Source organism: Lithobates pipiens, unplaced genomic scaffold (assembly GCF_037356315.1).
Source record: "Lithobates pipiens isolate NorthernLeopardFrog02 unplaced genomic scaffold, aLitPip1_a1.2 Scaffold_35, whole genome shotgun sequence".
In the NCBI taxonomy this organism is placed as follows: Eukaryota; Metazoa; Chordata; class Amphibia; order Anura; family Ranidae; genus Lithobates; species Lithobates pipiens.
Window position 1 is genome coordinate 25169935 of NW_027507811.1, and position 15490 is coordinate 25185424.

A 15490-nucleotide genomic window follows, 5' to 3' on the forward strand; every position below is an offset into this window, starting at 1 on the left:
ATCCGCGAGCTTCAATGTTCAGTGTCCTCATCCTTATCCCCGAGCTTCAATGTTCAGTGTCCTCATCCCTATCCCCCTGCTTCAATGTTCAGTGTCCTCATCCTTATCCCCGAGCTTCAATGTTCAGTGTCCTCATCCCTATCCCCATGCTTCAATGTTCAGTGTCCTCATCCCTATCCCCGAGCTTCAATGTTCAGTGTCCTCATCCCTATCCCCGAGCTTCAATGTTCAGTGTCCTCATCCTTATCCCCGAGCTTCAATGTTCAGTGTCCTCATCCCTATCCCCCTGCTTCAATGTTCAGTGTCCTCATCCTTATCCCCGAGCTTCAATGTTCAGTGTCCTCATCCCTATCCCCCTGCTTCAATGTTCAGTGTCCTCATCCCTATCCCCGAGCTTCAATGTTCAGTGTCCATCCTTATCCCTGTGCTTCAATGTTCAGTGTCCTCATCCCTATCCGCAAGCTTCAATGTTCAGTGTCCTCATCCTTATCCCCATGCTTCGATGTTCAGTGTCCTCATCGAAGCAGGGGGATAAGGATGAGGACACTGAACATTGAAGCTCGCGGATAGGGATGAGGACACTGAACATTGAAGCAGGGGGATAGGGATGAGGACACTGAACATTGAAGCTCGGGGATAAGGATGAGGACCCTGAACATTGAAGCAGGGGGATAAGGATGAGGACACTGAACATTGAAGCTCGCGGATAGGGATGAGGACACTGAACATTGAAGCATGGGGATAGGGATGAGGACACTGAACATTGAAGCACAGGGATAAGGATGAGGACACTGAACATTGAAGCTCGCGGATAGGGATGAGGACACTGAACATTGAAGCATGGGGATAGGGATGAGGACACTGAACATTGAAGCACAGGGATAAGGATGAGGACACTGAACATTGAAGCTCGCGGATAGGGATGAGGACACTGAACATTGAAGCACGGGGATAAGGATGGACACTGAACATTGAAGCTCGGGGATAAGGATGAGGACACTGAACATTGAAGCACGGGGATAAGGATGGACACTGAACATTGAAGCATGGGGATAGGGATGAGGACACTGAACATTGAAGCATGTAGCTCAGGATAGGCACTACAAGTCCCAGCAATGCAAAACCTACTAGGTAACAAGGGAAGTATTAGTGTTGTAACGAACGGCCCAGTGTTTGTGTTGTGTGTAACTTCACTTCCGTAACATTATGTGATGGTTTCGCTGAACTGTATTGCCGAAACTATGTTGGAACGCACGGCGCAAGTGTTTAGAACGCATCGCGCATGCGCAGTACGCAACAACGTGGCCCGTGTTTGTGTTGTGTGTAACATCACTTCCGTAACATTATGTGATGGTTTCGCTGAACTGTATTGCCGAAACTATGTTGGAACGCACGGCGCGAGCGTTTGGAGCGCATCGCGCATGCGCAGTACGCAACAACGTCACTTCCGCACCATCCTGTGATAGGCATCAAACTGTGACACTACAATGGCTCTGTATGTTGGATTTCTCTAATAGAAGTCCTCGGGTTTTAGTATTGTTCTATAATGAACAGCGTGTGCCTCCAAATCACCGGGCTACAACAAAATGGCCGACAGGAACCAACAACAGAAGAGCCTGTCTTTCACCCACGATGCTGAGCATTGGGGGGGGAGGGGGGGATGGGCACCATTGTTGCAGGAAGTGAATGGGACAGAGTTGGGAGCGATGGAGGCAAATTGTACCAACCTGACGGAGAGGATATTACGGCTCACCCTGGAGATCATCTACCTGCTGACCGGGGAGGTGAGGAGGATTCTGGGAGCGCAACCCATATGTTTGGTTTCATTTTATTGATCGATATCTGACCGAAAAAAATAACTTTCCTCCGGATTTATTCTACAAACAGATCCCGGGAAGTGTCTCGGGGACGTATATGTTCGGTTTGCTATTTTTGTTTGTCATTTTTTTTATTTAATTGACCAAAAATTACATATTTATATGAAAAAAATGATAATTTATGCAACTGGATGAATTTTAGTTTTTTTTTTTTTTTATTGAAAACAAATTACAAGAAAAAGTTGGATAATTGCAAACATTTGTTGCTTCTAAAGATTTTTTTTTTTATTATATATTTTTTGTGGTTATGTCATTACGGGTATGCGTGTTTTTTTAATTCCCTTTTTTTATTTTTTTATTTTTTCATGGTTATGTCATTACGGGTATGCATGTTTTTTTTTTTTTTTTTTTTTGTGGTTCTGTCATCACAGGTATGCATGTTTTTTTTTTTTGTGGTTATGTCATTACGGGTATGCATGTTTTTTTATTTAATTTTATTAATTTTATTTATATTTTTTATTGTTATGTCTTCACCGGTATGCATGTTTTTTTATTCCTTTTTTTTTTTGGGGGGGTTATGTCATCACAGGTATGCATGTTTTTTTTTTTTTATTTTATTTTTTATTCCTTTTTTTTATTTTTTGTGATTATGTCATTACGGGTATGCATGTTTTTTTTATTTTATTAATTTTATTTTTATTTTTTATGGTTATGTCTTCACCGGTATGCATGGTTTTTTATTCCTTTTTTTTTTTTGGGGGGGGGTTATGTCATCACAGGGTATGCATGTTTTTTATTCCTTTATTTTATTATTTTTTTTAATTTTTTTTTGTGGTTATGTCATTACGGGTATGCATGTTTTTTTTTATTCTTTTTTTTTATTATTTAATTTTTATTTTTGTGGTTATGGAAAAGGAATAAAAAACATACCCGTAATGACATAACCACAAAAAAAAAAAGGAATAAAAAAAAAAACAAACATGTATACATGTGTTTTTTTTTTTTTTTTGTTTTGTTTTTGTTTTTTTTATTCCTTTTTATTTATTTTTTTTTTTTTTTTTGTGGTTATGTCATTACGGGTATGCATGGTTTTTTTATTCCTTTTTTTTTTCTCTTTTAACCACTTGAGTACCGCCCACCGTACATATACTGCGGCAGTGCGGCCGCTTTTGTGCCAGATCACGTGACCTAGTACGTGATGTGGCAGTGCCGGGTCTGGGGCGCACACGTGCGCGCTGCCGGTGATCACACACAGCGGCGGGTAACGCAGGAACGCTGTCCGCTGATTACACACTACAGAGGCAGAACGGCGGTCTTCCGATGTAAACAAGGCAGATTGCCGTTCTGTCGGAAGGGAAGGTGTTGATTCTGTGTTTCTGCTAAGCAGGAACGCGGATCAGTACCTTCCCCTAGTCTAATCACCTCCCCCCACAGTGAGTAAGGACAATCTAGGGACACTTTTAACCCTTTGATCGCCCCCGATGTTAACCCTTTCCTAGCCAGTGTCACTAGTACAGTGATAGTGCATATTTTGTAGCACTGATCACTGTATTAGGGCACTTTCACATCGGGGCCCGAGGAGCGTTGGCGGTAAAGCGCCGCTCTATTTAACAGCGCTTAACCGACGTTTTAGCGGCACTTTTTTGCTGCTAGCAAGGTGCCTTTAACCGGTTGATGTAGGGGTTAATAGTGTATACACTGCTCCTAAAGCGCCCCAAAGATGCGGCTTGCAGGACTTTTTTTTTTTTTTTTATGTCCCGCAAGCGCACACACTGGAGTGCCAGGAGAGGCACTTTTTAGCGCTAAAACGCCTGTAAAGCGCGTCGGTGTGAAAGTAGCCCAAGTGTCACTGTTTCCCGAAAAGTGTCAGTTAGCATCTGATTGTTCGCCGCATTTTCACAGTCCCACTTTGATCGCCACCAATACTAGTAAAAAAATAAAATAAAATCCCATAGTTTCTGGGCGCTATAACTTTTGCGCAAAACAATCAATATACGCTTACTGCGATTTTATTTTTTATAATTGACGTAGAAATTAGCTAAAAAAAAAAAAAAAAAAAATGGGGATGTGTTTTACAGCAGAAAGTAAAAAATATATATTTTTGTCAAAGTTCTCGCTATTTTTTTGTTTATAGCGCAAAAAATAAAAACTGCCGAGGTGATCAAATACCACCAAAAGAAAGCTCTATTTGTGGGGGGAAAAAAAGACATCAATTTTATTTGGGTACGGCGTCGCACGACCGCGCAATTGTCAGTTAACTACTTACCGACCAGCCGCCACAGTCATACTGTGGCAGGTTGGCCCGGCTGCGCGAATCGTCGTCATTGTACGTCGGGCGCTTTAAGAAGCTATAAGGGGGCGCGACGCCAATGAGCGTGGCCGCGATGTCCGCCGATCCACCCGCGATCGCTCCTCAGAGAGCCAGGACGGAGATCTGTCAATGTAAACGGACAGGGGAGTAGAGCGAGATCTGCTGTTCCTAGTGATCAGGAACAGCGATCTCTCTTCTCCTCCTCCAGTCAGTCCCCTCCTTCCCCCCCCCCCCCCCCCCACAATTAGAAACACCTCCCCCAGGGAACACTTAACCCCTTGATCGCCCCCTAGTGTTTAACCCCTTCCCTGCCAGTGTCATTTATCCCGTAATCGGTGGCTATTTTTAGACAATCCAATATAAGCTGTAGGATCTCCCTTCATGGTGTGAGCGCTGCCTGTCTGCTGGTCATCTCTTTCCACAACTTCCTGGATTCCCAGCATGATTTACACCAGGGATCCTCAAACTACGGCCCTCCAGATGTTTTGCGAAACTACACATCCCATTAGACATGACTAGGCATGATGGGTATTGTAGTTCCTGAGGGCCATAGTTTGAAGACCCCCCTGATTTACAGCTTTGTTCACCGTTGTTTACTTTTGGTTTCTAAGGACTACATGTCCCATGGTACCTTGCTGCCTGCAAGCAGTGATTCTTGGACTCCACCACATGAAACTCCTCCTCTCGGCTCCTCTGTAGATCGGAAGGCAGGCTCTGTGAAATGTGTGGCGCAGCAGTGCCTACACACAGGGCATAGTGACTACGCGTTACAGAATTCAAGGAAGGAAATTTATGGGGATCTTCGCAAAGTAAGTGTAGCAAGGTCCCAGGCCCCCTAATGAGAACCTCCAGGGCCAGAGATAGCCGACATCCTTCTGTATGTGGTGGGCTGTGAGGCATGATGGGTGCAAGATATTGGGCGCCAGACACTTCTTGAATGCAACAGAGTTTATTTCTCTTAACAGTCTTTTTGGCGGGAGAGATGGTTGGGGGCCAGGAGTCAGGACACCCTTAGGTAGTTGCAAGACTCCGAGACTTCAATAGGAGGACAACCATGCAGGGTAAGGCATACAGCAAGACGCCACATCCGCATGTGTAGGGATGCTGTCTCCTATGGCAACAGTCTTTAACAGTTCCTAACACAAAGAGTAACAGTTCCTTCACTTCCACCTCAATCACTTCTTGTAGTTCTTCAGCCCACAGAGCTCCCGGTCTCTCTAGACTAGATGATTCACCGACACTGAATTCCTTGAGCTCCTCCAATCTTCACGGTGGTGTGTTCCTCAAGCGTCACCCCAGCCTCTCTCCTGGGTCCCTAGCTTGGCACTCCAGATACTTCTTAAGCTTCACCTCACTGGCCTTCTCAGTCCCTGGCTTGGCACACAAGGCTGCTCTGCAAGGGTCACCTCCGCTGATTGGGTCCCTGGATTGGCACACAAGGCTGCTCTGCAAGGGTCACCTCCGCTGGTTGGGTCCCTGGCTTGGTACACAAGGCTGCTCTGCAAGGGTCACCTCCGCTGGTTGGGTCCCTGGATTGGCACACAAGGCTGCTCTGCAAGGGTCACCTCCGCTGGTTGGGTCCCTGGCTTGGCACACAAGGCTGCTCTGCAAGGGTCACCTCCGCTGGTTGGGTCCCTGGCTTGGCACACAAGGCTGCTCTGCAAGGGTCACCTCCGCTGGTTGGGTCCCTGACTTGGCACACAAGGCTGCTCTGCAAGGTCACCTCCGCTGGTTGGGTCCCTGGCTTGGCACACAAGGCTGCTCTGCAAGGTCACCTCCGCTGGTTGGGTCCCTGGCTTGGCACACAAGGCTGCTCTGCAAGGGTCACCTCCGCTGGTTGGGTCCCTGACTTGGCACACAAGGCTGCTCTGCAAGGGTCACCTCCGCTGGTTGGGTCCCTGGCTTGGCACACAAGGCTGCTCTGCAAGGGTCACCTCCGCTGGTTGGGTCCCTGGCTTGGCACACAAGGCTGCTCTTCAAGGGTCACCTCCGCTGGTTGGGTCCCTGGCTTGGCACACAAGGCTGCTCTGCGAGGGTCACCTCCGCTGGTTGGGTCCCTGGCTTGGCACACAAGGCTGCTCTGCAAGGGTCACCTCCGCTGGTTGGGTCCCTGGCTTGGCACACAAGGCTGCTCTGCAAGGGTCACCTCCGCTGGTTGGGTCCCTGGCTTGATACCCACTGAAGTTTCCCGATTCTTCACCATCCCTGGTTGGTGGGAATACTGCTCCGGTACTTGCTTCAGCTACTCGCTGCGGTCCCTGGTAATAAGGCGGTTGGTCCCTTAGTGGTGACAGCTTTCCCTTCTACCTCCGACCACGACAGGTTCTCCGGCCGGCAGAACCGTCACTTCTGGTTGGACTGCAAGCCGCAATCCCAACCCTACAATGCTCTCTTGCAGTCTGGATAGGTTAGGTCCTCAGAAAGCCTAGCAGCCAGATGTGCCCGGGATAGGCCTCATCTCCGGCCTAGCATCCCGGGCAATACAATACACGTCCGCCCAGACAGCCATCCAGGTGGCACAGAACATAGATCACCTGACTCCACCCGAATATATAGGTTTTGGGCGGCACAGTGGTGTAGTGGTTAGCACTCTCACCTAGCAGTAAAAAGGGTCGCTGGTTCGAATCCCAACCACGACGCTACCTGCCTGGAGTTTGCATGTTCTCCCTGTGCCTGCGTGGGTTTCCTCCGGGTACTCCGGTTTCCTCCCACACTCCAAAGACATGCAGGTAGGTTAATTGTCTTCTGTCCAAAATTGGCCCTAGTATATGAATGGGGACCTTGGATTGTGGGCTCCATGAGGGTAGGGACCAATGTGAGTGTGCAATGTACAGGGATGGGGACAATTGTAGACACTCACTCAGGTTGAACTGGATGGACTGGTGTCTTTGTTGAACCTTACTAACTATGAAACTATGAATATATAAGTTTTCCCAGCAGGCCAAGGGATTCAAGAAAACGCCTGCCCATTGGCTGAGATACCCCATATACCCATAACCTGACCTTGCAATGCCCTTCTCATCTCCAGTACCACCAAGTACCCCGGCCACCTAGTGGTAGAAGAGAAAAGTGCAACAAGGTAGGGAGAAATCAATTGAGCTCTAAAAATTCACCAAGATTCTGGGGCAAATATATTTTTGAGGAGCAACCTTGCCTAAACTCCAGGGTGCTACATACGTTTACAAACTTCAGGCTCATTTAGATTAAACATTGCTGACCACCCGCCCTACAGCACTTTTACCGCTACACATATGCGATTCTGCATTTCGCCTACAGTGGGCATATGTGGGCTGTGATGATTCACAGCCCAAGCTGATCTGTGGGTCCCCAGAACCCAATGTCCTCTGGCGCCAATTGCCAGTAACACATGGAGAACTGAGATATGCTTATGTAAACAAGGCATATCTCAGTTCTGACGGGGGGGGGGGGGTCGATTCTGTGTCTCTGCAAGGCAGGGACTAGAATCCATCACTTCCCTTAGCAAAAGCAGGACACCGTAAACACAAACACTGGTTAGGCACATGGATAACCCTTTGATCACCCTAGATGTTTAACCCCTTCCCAGCCAGTGTCGTCAGCACAGTGACAGTGCATATTTTTAGCACTGATCATTGTATTGGTGTCACTGGTTCCCACAAAGTGTCAGATTGTCTGCCGCAATATTGCATTCCGGCTAAAAGTCACTGATTACTGCCATTGCTAGTATTAAAAAAAAAAAAAAAAAATTCCATAAATATATCCCATAGTTTGTAGATGCTATAACTTATGCGTAAACCAATCAATATACACTTATTGGGATATTTTTTTACCAAAATAAGAAATTCGATTTTTTTACTTGGATATATTTTATAGCAGAAAGTAAAAAATGTATTTTTATTTTTATTTAAAATGTTCTTTTTTCGTTTATAGCGCAAATAATAAAAAACACAGAGCGGATCAAATACCACTAAAAGAAAGCTCTATTGTGGGGAAAAAAATGATAGATATTATTTGGGTACAGTGTCAAACGACCGCGCAATTGTCAGTTACAAAATGCAAAAAAAATGGCCTGGTCAGGAAGGGGGGTAAGTCTTCCTGGGTGTTGAAGTGGTTATAGGAGTAGGCTGTAACGTAGCATGGCATCCCTTTCTCTGAGTACGGTAATGGACAAGGGGTCATTCTCCTCAATTCTTTCTATTGTTTGCTATAAAACTAAGGCAGGCGAGGGTTGGGAGGGGTTATACTGGGCTGTCCTTTTGTTTTGCCAGTATTCAGTCTCCTGAAGGCAACAGGATAACCCAAAATACAAAGAATTACCGCTCTAAGGTAATGACTTCTCCCAAAACAGCTGTCTCCAAAGTCCCACAGGGTGCTGGCTTCTGTTTGCAACAGGAACTGAAGTAGAAAAGATGTAGCTGGATAGCCGCACTCCGAATTATTCAACTTTATTTCAAAAATGTAATTAAAATCATAGCATCTAGGCTGGTAAATAGACTAACTGCACAGCCGCTGACATGTTTCAAAAAGGCTTTTTCCTTTCATCCATTTAAATGTTAATCTTCAGACTTTGGATGTTCACAGGTGTTTCCTTAATTGCTATCTTGTTATACACGTATTTTATTCATTTGTCTAATTGCATGTGTGTGTGTGTATATAGCTCTGTATGTATATTCTGCTCATTAGCTATGACTAAGCACCGTGTTCGGTGTGAAACATGTCAGCGGCTGTGCAGTTAGTCTGTTTACCAGCCTAGATGCTATGATTTTAATTACATTTTTGAAATAAAGTTGAATAATTCGGAGTGCGGCTATCCAGCTACATCTTTTCTACTTCAGGATAACCCAAAGTACTGAAAAATACTTCATCCTGTGTCCCTTAAGGGGGTGCTTGCAATGGTCAGCTTTTATTTATTCATGTAAAACCTTTATCCCAAAAAGGAACAAAATGCGTAGCTATGATTTGCTGAAAGAGAGATGTTGTGGATCAGATCCTAGCAAAAAAAAAAACGGTAACGGCAGCAAGTTGTAGCTTCTTTTGTTGGGAAACGTATATAGTGATTGCTAATCTCTCTCCACAGGATAACATAGTTGTGAAGAAGACATTGGGAGGTAGAAGAAGTCCAGTTACGGTTCCGCTAAATTCCTTACTGATTCAAGAACAAAACAATGAACAGAAGATCTTGGAAGCCACCAAGAAGATGATGGAGCTGCTGACAGGACAGGTGAGCGGTGCCGGGAATTCCGGGACGTTGTGTCAGGATGTCTCCATTAAGGAGCAGAGGCATTAATAATACTTTTATTTTACATTCAGAATGGAAACTGGAGCAATTTTAATATCGTTATCAAAGAAGAGATAAAAGATGGAGAGGAGGAGGAGGAGGATGATGTGATGAAGGAGCGGGAATATTTAGGACACAAGGATCTCTACAAGGACGTCATGATGGAGGATCAGCCGCCCCTCACATCACCGGGTAAGAGGAGACTTTATTGTAAAGGAGAGAGCAGTACGGAGGGTCCACCTAGATCCCCCATCATCTGATAAACACATAGAAACAATGTATTCAGTCAGTGTGTGTGTTTCCTACAGATGGATCCAGTAATGGGAACCCACCAGAGAGATGTCCCCGTCCTCTGTATTCCCGGGATTCCACACAGGAAGATCACACCATCCCTCACCATCATCAGGTAGGTGGGACTGAGGATGCTGAATGCAAACTCTAAACTGTATAAGATAAAAATTCTTCTGTGTAGTCTCAGGATAATTAGTACTCGCCATCATTTTGTGATTTTTTTTTTTAGGGGGTAGATGTAATCAATATCAAAACTGAGGTTAAAGAGGAAGAAGAGATCTTTGTGAGAGGAAACCAGATGTCTATGACAGAAGATGAAATGATGGTGACAATTACCAAGGAGGAATCTTCTCTGGATGTCAGCAAAAGTAAGTATTATATAGAAAGCAGCAGTTTAGATATGTGGATTGATCAAATATAATGAAAAATCAACAAACCTTCACACAAATTTTTCAAAACAATAAAATTGGCTTGTTATATGATGAAAAAGTATTCATTCTACCTATATTATATTTCATGCCGCAGAAAAACTGTACACCATATGAAAGGTCATCCATATAACGTCATGTTCCCAACAAATGAGGAGGAGATACTGTACACCATATGAAAGGTCCATCTCCATTCCTCAATATAACGTCATGTTCTCAACAAATGAGGAGGAGATACTGTACACCATATGAAAGGTCCATCTCCATTCCTCAATATAATGTCATGTTCCCAACAAATGAGGTGGAGATACTGTACACCATATGAAAGGTCCATCTCCATTCCTCAATATAACGTCATGTTCCCAACAAATGAGGAGGAGATACTGTACACCATATGAAAGGTCCATCTCCATTCCTCAATATAATGTCATGTTCCCAACAAATGAGGTGGAGATACTGTACACCATATGAAAGGTCCATCTCCATTCCTCAATATAACGTCATGTTCCCAACAAATGAGGAGGAGATACTGTACACCATATGAAAGGTCCATCTCCATTCCTCAATATAACGTCATGTTCCCAACAAACGAGGAGGAGATACTGTACACCATATGAAAGGTCCATCTCCATTCCTCAATATAACGTCATGTTCCCAACAAACGAGGAGGAGATACTCTACACCAGTGATGGCGAACCTTGGCACTCCAGATGTTTTGGAACTACATTTCCCATGATGCTCATGCACACTGCAGTGTAGTGGAGCATCATGGGAAATGTAGTTCCAAAACATCTGGGGTGCCAACGTTCGCCATCACTGCTCTACACCATGGGTCTTCAAACTATGGCCCTCCAGTTGTTCAGGAACTACAATTCCCATCATGCCTAGTCATGTCTGAATGTCAGAGGTTTACAATGCCTCATGTGATGTGTAGTTTCGCAACAGCTGGAGGGCCGTAGTTTGAGGATCCCTGCTCTACACCATATGAAAGGTCCATTCCTCAATATAACGTCATGTTCCCAACAAATGAGGAGGAGATACTGTACACCATATGAAAGGTCCATCTTCATTCCTCAATATAACGTCATGTTCCCAACAAATGAGGAGGAGATACTGTACACCATATGAAAGGTCCATCTTCATTCCTCAATATAACGTCATGTTCCCAACAAATGAGGAGGAGATACTGTACACCATATGAAAGGTCCATCTTCATTCCTCAATATAACGTCATGTTCCCAACAAATGAGGAGGAGATACTGTACACCATATGAAAGGTCCATCTCCATTCCTCAATATAACGTCATGTTCCCAACAAATGAGGAGGAGATACTGTACACCATATGAAAGGTCCATCTCCATTTCTCAATATAACGCCATGTTCCCAACAAACGAGGTGGAGATACTGTACACCATGGGTCTTCAAACTATGGCCCTCCAGTTGTTCAGGAACTACAATTCCCATCATGTCTAGTCATGTCTGAATGTCAGAGGTTTACAATGCCTCATGTGATGTGTAGTTTCGCAACAGCTGGAGGGCCGTAGTTTGAGGATCCCTGCTTTACACCATATGAAAGGTCCATCTCCATTCCTCAATAGAACATCATGTTCCCAACAAATGAGGTGAGGGAAAGAAAGTCCATCTCTATTCCTCTCTATATTGATATCATTAGTGTATTTGACCTTCACCCATTGTGTTATAGTTGCTTTGTACACCATATCTGACTTTTATCTTTTGTGTTATTACTTTACCCAGTTCATTAGCCCAACATACATGACTGCTAACTGAAAAACATGAACGTTAAACATGCTATTATTATTAATGATAATAAAAATGACTTCCAACAGGAGGACGCGGTGGCTGGAAAACCCCGGAGGGACGTCCTGTTTTGTCTTCACACTATAATAGAGAAGATATGGACATGGCACAGTATTCTCCAGGAGTAAGCAATGTTACTAAAAATAAACATCACAAACCTAGATCAGCAAATCTTACCAATCACTCAATAGTAGGTGATTTATCCAAAGATAATTCAGGTACTATTATCTCGAATGTCCAACCACGCTGTCGTAGAGGACCTAAATCATCAGACCCTCCTGAGAAATCTTCTCGCAATAATTTGCATTCATTTCAGGATTCGTTCACAAAAAAACATGACCCGGTTGTACCACAGAAAACCCACTCCGGTGAAAAACCCTTTCTGTGCTATGTGTGTGAGAAGTCCTTCTTAAGGAAATCGGAGATCATTCGACACCTGAGAATCCACACCGGGGAGAGGCCCTTCTCATGTACGGAGTGCGGAAAGTCCTTCACCAACAAATCGGAGCTCACCATACACCAGAGAGTCCACACCGGCGAGAAGCCCTTTCCCTGTTCCGAGTGCGGAAAGAGCTTCTCTAACAAGGGAAACCGCGATAAACACATGAGGATCCACACCGGTGAGAAACCGTTTTCCTGTTTAGATTGCGGCAAATGTTTTGCACAGAAAGTGACACTAATTCTCCACCAGAGAACGCACACCACCTGAGACCGTTGAAAAAACGGCGGTGTAGCGTCCCAGACTGATTCGATGTGTCCATAGAAAAGTTGTACCATAAAGACGTGGCAATGTGGAAGGATCAGCCAACTCCTATGGAATACTTTAGTTTATTGTTGTGGTGTAACCTCTGTTTTTGTATTTCATTACTTACAACAAATACTTATTTTATTCATAATTTATTGTGCATCTTCATGATGTAGTTTTGCAAAAAAAAGTTTTTGCCCTTCTTCTTGGGGATTTCCCCTTCTTCCTGTGATGCCATGCAAGCAAGAATTGCTGGAAATCTCTCCAGTCATCAATATAACCCTTATTTAGTAGAGTGAGTAAGAGTTCGATCTACTTTTCATGGCTGGAGGTGTCCTCTTCGGAGAGACTTATAGTTGTCGGTGGAACAAGAAGTCATGGAAATTTCCTTTACAGCGATATAGAAAACACTAACCTGACAGATTCTCTCTTCTCTTTCAATCAGTTTTTGCTGAGTTTCCATTTTATTTAGTGAAGTTCTTTGGAAGGAATGGTTGGTTCCTTTGGGTGTCTTTCCTTTTTGTTACATAAAGATAAGCATTCAAATAAAGTTCTCATTGGTAAACCATAGTGTGGACTGGTTTTGTTTCTGTTCTCACTTGTTCTTCATCAGCCAATGATAAGAGGGCGACTTACTGGAACATGGCCTTTGGAGAAGGCTATGTGTTTTCTAAGTTGGGTGCTTAGACATCCCATGCTGATCTTCACTTGCAGAGATCTGAAGTAGCTTCCAAAAAAACAGGAGTTCCTGGGTTTTCACAGCTCAGGAGTGTAACTTTGGTGTCCTTTATCAGGAACATGGGTAAGGCTTTCCATCAACAGAAGGTATATTCTGAGAGAGCCCTTGGATCTGTGTCTCAAGCTGCAGACTGTTCTAGAATGCTGCTTGTCATATTGATCAGTTCATGGTACAAACTACTGGGGCTAAACTAACAGCCCTCTGGATAGCTCAACAGTACCTGGCAGATAATGACTTACTGAAGCCCCAAATCACAGCAATCACTAGGAAATAAGGGGCACATTAGGACGGGGGATAGGAATCTTCTCAGCTACAAAACACAGGGGACACTAGGAATATTCTCAGCTATGAAGCACAGGACATTAGGAATTTTCTCAGCTACCGAATACAGGGGACCAGGCATGTACTGGCCATCTGGACTACCGGGAGTTTCCCGGTGGGCCGATGGCTCAGTGGGCCACTCTGATGTAAGGGGGCTGCTGAAGGGACACTCTGATGTAAGGGGGCTGCTGATGGGACACTCTGATCTAAGGGGGCTGCTGATGGGACACTCTGATCTAAGGGGGCTGCTGTTGGGACACTCTGATCTAAGGGGGCTGCTGATGGGACACTCTGATGTAAGGGGGCTGCTGATGGGACACTCTGATGTAAGGGGGCTGCTGATGGGACACTCTGATGTAAGGGGGCTGCTGATGGGACACTCTGATGTAAGGGGGCTGCTGATGGGACACTCGTAAGGGGGCTGGTGATGGGACACTCTGATGTAAGGGGGGTGGTGATGGGACACTCTGATGTAAGGGGGGTGGTGATGGGACACTCTGATGTAAGGGAGTGCTGATGGGACACTCAAAATGTAAGTGGGCCGGTCTGGATGAAGTCCAGGGCCAAATTTCTGTCCCAGTCCAGCCCTGCAGGGGACACTAGGAATATTCTCAGATACGAAACACGGGGGACACTAGGACTCTTCTCAGCTATGAAACACAATGGACACAAGAACTCTTCTCAGCTACAGAATAAAGGGGACACTAGGAATCTTCTACAATAGGAAACACTAGGACTCTTCTCAACTATGAAGCACAGGGGACATTAGGAATCTTCTTAGCTATGAAACACGGGGGACACTAGGAATATTTTCAGCTACCAAACACAGGGAACACTAGGACTCTTCTTAGCTACAAAATACAGGGGGCACTAGGAATCTTCTCCAATAGGATACACTAGAGGTCTTTTCAGCTATACAACATGGGGGTCACTAGGAATCTGCTATGGGGAACCCAACACTAGCTGTTACTCAGGCAATACCTAAGGGAATGAGCCAAGCTTAAATAGAAGGGAAGATGGCCTGGCTAGGCTGGGCATGTAGGTAACTGAATCAACAGCAGGTGGTTAACCAGTCTTCTTGAGCAGGACTCTGGATAGCTCAACAGAGCCTGGCAGATAATATGACTTACTGAAGCTCCAGATCACAGAAAACAATTACAGCTTGAAGCAGATACTGGGGATTCTAGATATCTTAAAATTACTCTGCCAACAATATAAAACAGGAAAGAAAAGTGTCCTCAGAAAAAAAAAAAGGTGTATATGCCTCTTTTGTTACCCACCATGCTCTAATGTTGAGGAATCTTCCTCTGAAGTCTGCTGGAAATCTGACCTTTTGTGAATTGTCAAACTCCTTGGATCGGCTCACTGGTTACTCCCATTGACCTCCACATCATTACAGAAAACATTAGTGGGCAATGGTCAGCAAGGGGAACCAGAAGATCAACGCACCTGGGTATGCGCTGCCCTGTAGTCTTATCTATGCTCTCGCCAACCCACCAATGGCAGCAATCGGCCAACCTTCAAGGCCTCCAATCTTCTTTTGTAAATTTTCTTTGGCTCAGGTGTCTTAACAAAGACTTAAGTGTAGAGGATACCCAAGGACCACATCGAAAATCTCATCTGCTCAGTATTCTCTTTTATTATCATTATATCTCCAGTGAATGTACTCCAATAGCTAATGTGAACTCTGTAGACCCAGGTGGGTAGCTATCTTTAGTATTTTTACTGTAACAGGTTCTCTTTACTGAAACATCAAAGGTCT

The 15490-nt window shown here is 44.7% G+C and overlaps 1 protein-coding gene across 1 annotated transcript; it reads left to right on the forward strand.

The window, feature by feature from the left end:
- The first annotated feature begins 1628 nt into the window (after nt 1-1628).
- Nucleotides 1629-13233, forward strand: LOC143956311 (uncharacterized). Its single transcript, XM_077466529.1, has 6 exons — nt 1629-1784; nt 9185-9328; nt 9418-9577; nt 9694-9791; nt 9906-10044; nt 11953-13233. Exons 1-6 carry the CDS (start codon nt 1707-1709, stop codon nt 12630-12632), a joined length of 1299 nt encoding a protein of 432 aa, XP_077322655.1. The 5' UTR covers nt 1629-1706; the 3' UTR covers nt 12633-13233.
- Nucleotides 13234-15490: the final 2257 nt, after the last annotated feature.

Excerpts from the sequence above, each read along its gene's own strand:
- LOC143956311 (XM_077466529.1), top strand. The coding sequence starts at position 1,707 with ATGGAGGCAAATTGTACCAACCTGACGGAGAGGATATTACGGCTCACC. Across the intron at positions 9,329-9,417 it reads TGGAGCTGCTGACAGGACAG|AATGGAAACTGGAGCAATTT; the intron begins GTGAGCGGTGCC and ends TTTTACATTCAG. Across the intron at positions 10,045-11,952 it reads TTCTCTGGATGTCAGCAAAA|GAGGACGCGGTGGCTGGAAA; the intron begins GTAAGTATTATA and ends GACTTCCAACAG.